Source organism: Hibiscus syriacus, unplaced genomic scaffold (assembly GCF_006381635.1).
Source record: "Hibiscus syriacus cultivar Baekdansim isolate YM2019G1 unplaced genomic scaffold, ASM638163v2 tig00005939_pilon, whole genome shotgun sequence".
Taxonomy (NCBI): Eukaryota; Viridiplantae; Streptophyta; class Magnoliopsida; order Malvales; family Malvaceae; genus Hibiscus; species Hibiscus syriacus.
The window spans coordinates 1,441,145-1,447,144 of NW_024062073.1; the positions used below are offsets into that span (position 1 = coordinate 1,441,145).

General features: G+C 33.5%; 1 protein-coding gene across 1 annotated transcript; it reads right to left on the reverse strand.

The window, feature by feature from the left end:
• Window positions 1-860: 860 nt before the first annotated feature.
• Window positions 861-2,919, reverse strand: LOC120200332 (protein ORANGE-LIKE, chloroplastic-like). The gene is made up of 6 exons (XM_039201205.1): window positions 2,726-2,919; window positions 2,418-2,535; window positions 1,807-1,926; window positions 1,530-1,616; window positions 1,098-1,174; window positions 861-975 (listed from the first exon to the last, which is right to left on the reverse strand). Exons 1-6 carry the CDS (start codon window positions 2,830-2,832, stop codon window positions 882-884), a joined length of 603 nt encoding a protein of 200 aa, XP_039057136.1. The 5' UTR covers window positions 2,833-2,919; the 3' UTR covers window positions 861-881.
• Between the last annotated feature and the right edge of the window lie 3,081 nt (window positions 2,920-6,000).

The window sequence follows — 6,000 nt, forward strand, 5'->3', positions numbered from 1 at the left end:
TATACTTAACCTATATATTTGTTTAATAAATATAATTTTACTTTTTAAATTCTTTACAAAACGCACATATACGATTGGAGTAGATTCATTTGACTACAAAATCACCCTTAAATCGAGGTCTATTAATTGACCGAGTGATCAAAGATGCCTATATTGTTCTATATTGTGTGGGTTTGAATCTCGACATTTGCCTTAAACCATGCCTTACACCAAAACTTAACCTGATTTCATTGCTGCTAAAAAGGTACATATCATTTCTTGTATCTGTAGGAATAGGAGAAAGAAGCAGAATCCGTAAACCATAATAAGTTATGACACTTGCAATCATATGTAACATTCCTCCCTCGTTTCCCGTCTGTCAGTTATATTCTTTTACCCCGGGAACAAGGAGTGATCGAAAGAGTCTTCGGTCTTCTTAGTCGAATGGATCGATTCGTGGGTCATGTTCGCTAGCCATCAGCATCCCAGTGCACAGACAAGTTGGGCACATCACCTAAAGTAAGAAGATATTAGCCTCTGGATTCTCAAAACTCGTAATTGTACTTTGTCAATCACATATTTGTGCATATATTCTGTTTACCTTTCCCGAACCAGAGTAGTTCAGACACCTTTCGGTAGTAGGCACTTTTAAAGTCCGTTCAGACGCACTGGATAGCGAGATAGGATCGATGCTCAAGCTTACACCACCTGCAGTACATCTCGCACAGGCCAAATATCCTGCCCGTAGGACAACCCTGAAAAACAAAAGATGATAAAAACTAATGCAAGTTCATATGATAGTATAACTTCACATCGTCGGAAGGAAATCAGGGAAAAGTCCACGTCCATACAACAAACTAAAACATACCGTTTCCGTGGCAATATTTACACCTTTTCTTCTCCTACTGTTCAACATTGTTGGCTTCGATTAGCATCAAGGCTGAAATGACACCCACCGCCCCTCCTGAAAACGATGCCACGATAGGGTCAACCTGACTGAACCAACAAACAAACAAGTTGAAACAGTAACTTTAATTGTTCAATTAGAGTCATTTGCACCCGAGCACTAGTTGCTCCAGGTTCACAATTTTGTTAATGAAGATAAGGTCAATTAATACCTTAACTGCAACAGCAGATGCATGCTGCGTATGAAATCTTCATACGAGGTGCCTCCTAGACCTAATTTTAGCTCCAGCTGCCACGGAAAAGTAGATTACGATAACAAAAACAACCGGTAAGTAGAAATAAATATAGTTATATCAACTGCGATACAAGAAGACATGTGCTTGGAATTTTGGCTCGAGTAAGAGCTATACCTAACCGACTAATGAGCACAGAATTAACAGACCTGTTCCAAATACTCTATTTTTTTCACATTTAAGCAAATAAATTCTCATAGTTAGATCATAATGACTAGAAATGAGTCTATAAACACTACTTGTGGTAGATGCCGGTCAAAGGAAAGAAATGACAGCTTAAAATCAAATATAAGCATAAATACTACAACATGGAGTTAAACTAAAATAACTTCAGATGTTCTTACTACTTACCGTTGGCGCAATAAGGTCTCCGAATACAATTATTCGAGATATAAACGCCAGGCTTGTGAAATACAGTTGCTTCATTGTCTTCGGTGTCTTCTTCAACAGAAAGGTTAACAAGGTAACAAAACAATGACAAAATCAAAATAAATCATTAAGCAAATATCCCAAAAGGGCGTTTTCATTCATTTTCCAACATAGACCTGCTTTTCGAGCATTTCCCGTGTGCTTCAACTAATTAAGCGTGAAATGCAAACATACAATACATATGAAACTTACAACTAACCACATGAGAGAAAAAAGGAATTGAAGATGGATTGTCAGGCATCTCGTCTGTTTCCTCGTCGCCGTTCTCATTGATCACTTTCACATTCTTTATCCGCTGTTGTATTCGTAATCTCCTTACCTATGTGGGGAGAAGAAAAAAAGACTTTACAAGGACAAATCAAATGAGAAACAACAACAAACACATTAACCCAATCCACAAAAGCATAATATTCTCATTTTCCATTTTAGCCCGTGCTTCATGGATTGAAGATAAAATTCCTTGACAGCTTGAACAAAATGGTTTCATGCAAATAATTTGGGATTAGAAGCTCCTGATTACTGTGATAAATCTATGTATTAAAAAAAAGGCTTATATGATAAATAAGTACCTAAAAGTATTTTTTTTTCATTTTAATACCTAAAGTATTTTTGGTGAAAATAGATGCCTAAAGTATTTTATGTCAAAATAGATGCCTAAAGTATTTTATATCAAAATAGATACCTAAAGTATTTTATGTCAACATAGGTACCTAAAGTATTCAAACTTTTTCATCTAAGTTTTAAAAAAATTATTGCGTGGCATTAATCAAAGAACTTCATTATAAACCTTAAAAAACTTCATTTATTTACCTCTTCTATAAGGAGGAAGATCTTATTGCGCCTACTCCTAATATTATCTTCAATTTCCTGCAGCTGCATCTTCACAAAGTATTGAACAGTCTCCGGTCCTTCAATGATGCAAAAGTTACTGAAAACCCAAAAAAGAAAAAAAATATTCCTTTTAAAAATTCCACAATGAAAGCAACCGATACTAAAAACACAAAAGGATAAACACTTTATATGATAAAATCAAAAATCCATTTACAAAATCATGAAATACAACAGAGACTTCAAGAAGATGGATAATTCAACCAAAAAATGAGAGTTAAGGAATGAACCTGGGAATGTTATCAGCAGGAGGGGGAGGGTTGTTTTTAGAGCAGAAAGAGAGGGATGGATTAGGAGCAGCGTGCTTTGGGGGGGGAGGGGAATTTAGGGTTTCCATGTATTGGGGTTAGGGTTTTGAAATTTGGAGAAGTGGTAGGATGAAGATAATGAGAGCAGAGATGGAAAGTGCCCATTTCTTCTTCAATCTCTTTTGTTTTGGCTTATATATTAAAAAAGAGACAGCTTAAACTTCCCTCGCATATTTAAAATAAGCCGGCAAAAATGCTTGAATTTTATGGTAGATAAAAAAATTACTTGAATAAGGTGTATAATAAATTATGGGTAAACTACATAAATGATCACTTATCTTTTACGGAGGTTGCATTTTGGTCATTCAACTTTTATAACTTGCAATACAGTCATTAAACATTTAGTTCATTTTGAATAAGGTCCTTGACATTACCTCTCGTTAGTTTTATATGACGTGGCATGTTATCTCCTGTTAAACCTTCTTCTTCTTCTTCTTCTTCGAGCGACCTTACCTTCAAGATATCCACTCAGTTTGCTGTGACATTCTTGATATTGATAAAGAATATATCACCAATGTAAAGATGATTCGTGGGAACATAGCCACAACATAACTCTTCTTCACCAGAGTAGGTCTGCATTTGCTAATTGTTTTGCATATTTTTAAACAAATTGCCAAACACCAGGATGAAGAGAAAAGACATAACAATTGTCATTTGTTTCTCGAGTAAAAATTACCAATTCTCTAGTGTCAGTGTAACTAATAATTATTATAATGGATTGCAGAGAATTGTAATGTGGAATTGTTGGAAACCAGCCGTGCTAATGTACATAACCTTTCTTCGGTGGAAGCAAACCTATTGAAGTAGATATACTGTTCTCTACTTTTTCTTCTAGTCCTTTTTTTGGGGTTCTTTGTGAACAAATTTGACATACAAATCTTTCAAAACAACTACGACTGTCGTGATCAACGATCTCATAATCGCTCCCTATCATAAGAAGGAACCCATTTCAAAGTTTCAATAATATATGCATACATGAAAGTCAAATTATAAGCCATTTTCGAAAGATGAAATTTACCTCAATTATAAAAGGGAACAATGTCATTCCACCGATGATGCTAAGCCCAATAAGATACACATTATAACATGGTACATTCTCTTGAATTTAAGTGGCGCCATAATCTGTAAGCAGAATATGAAAATGGAAAAGGTGACAACTAGTACGTATCAACTTTCCAACAGTAACTTCATAGCTACAGGTATCGTTGCAATTTTACAAACCAAGGCAAAAAAATCGACAACAAAGGGATGATGAAAGCAAGCACAATTTCTATGAGACCAAGTCGCAATGGTTCTCTCCAAAACCCAACAAGATTGCCTACTAGATTGGCCTAAGACACTCTGCAAGAGCTTGCAAATCGCATAGTGAAGGTGAGACCAAAAGAAGAAGGGTTAACGGGATGTAACGTGTCACTTCATATAAAACTAACGGGAAGTAATGCCATGGACCTTATTGAAAATAAAATAAAAGTTTAGTGATTGTATTGCAAGTTTTAAAAGTGGGGTGACCAAAATACAAGCAAACTAAAAGTTTGATGACTGTTTATGTAGTTTACCCTAAATTAATTTATAATTATATCAACAATTAGTTAGTCTAGTAGAATGAGGCACACAATCTTTTAAGTAAGATCAAATAATCAAATCTTGACGTTTACGAATTGAGAAAATTTGGGTTAGAAGAGTTACCCTCACCTCTACAATAATCAACTGGATTAGTCGATTAATAGATCGAATATGAATAGTTATACCAGAAATAAATAATTTATTTTATAATATAATTTGATTGCCACGTTAATTTAGAATCTCATCAAAATTTTATTGTATTTTTTGGAAAGGTTTAACTATAAAACAATTGTCCAAACTATATCGCTTTTCATAAATATGTTCCCAAACTTTTTTTTAAATTATGCAGGTGCCTAACGTTACAAATATTATCACTTTAGGGGGCCGTTTGGAAGGGGGAATGTAGGATTCCCCCGGGAATGGAATCCACATTCCCCCATTTGGTTTGGCCGGGAATGTCATTCCCGGTAATGTTTTATTACCAATAGTGGAATTTTTTGGGTATATTACCAGGAATGTCATTACATCCCTTCCCTTAGGTGTTGTAACATTACCGGCGTTTTGGACTAAAATGCCTTTAATTTTTTTTTCTCAAAAATATATTTCTTCTGTCATTGAATAATAAAAATTCTACGAATGTTAAATTACAAATTTATCCTTAAACTATTTTAGATTTACAAAAAAAATCTATAATTAAAATTTTATATGAAGTTCATGTGTTAAAATAAAATTTTACCCTTTCATTAAACATTTTTATATTTATAATTTTGTAAAAAAATTATATAAATTTTATGAATTTAAATTTTTTAAAGAAAATATATAAATATTTTTCAACTTGTAATATTATACAAATATATAATAAGGACAATTTGGTCAAATATTAATTCCAATAATCTTTTATTCCTTTAATCAAACACAATAATCTTACATTCTTGCTAAACCAGTCAAACACAAAATACAACATTCCCAGTAATCCTATTCCCTGGTAATCTTTTATTCATACCGGTAATCTTACATTCTGTGAACCAAACGCACCCTAGGTGTCTAGACTGTAAACGATGTTAATATTCTCCGTTAAGTAACATGTGTCTTGTAACACCCCCAACCCGTAATCGACCCGGATACGAATATGAGGTGTCACATTGACTTTTCAAAACTTTTACACTTACAAAAATCATGGAAAATTTAAACCTTCATTAAAATAAAATTAACAAATTTACATAAGTATGTTCAAAACATTACAAGATCGATCAGAGCCTACGCAATTCACAACTTTGTTTACATGCCAATAAACTTATTACAATAAAATACATACTGTGTAAATTACTTCTGATCTGATCTGTTGGTAGATATATGTTGTCTCTGCAAATCCTACTTCTGATCTCCTTGCTTCTCAGTACCTACGTGTGAAACACTCATACGCTAAGTCACAAACTTAGTGAGGCATAATAATATAATAATGCATTTCCTATATTATGAACATGCAACCTAACTATTTCATATATATTCACAACTATCATATCCCTATTCAATCATATCACATATGATTCATTATTAACAAAGAAGAACATGATATCTTATAAGAAATTAAACTTTTTTTTATATCTTTTATGCGCCCATGTATATTACTGAGA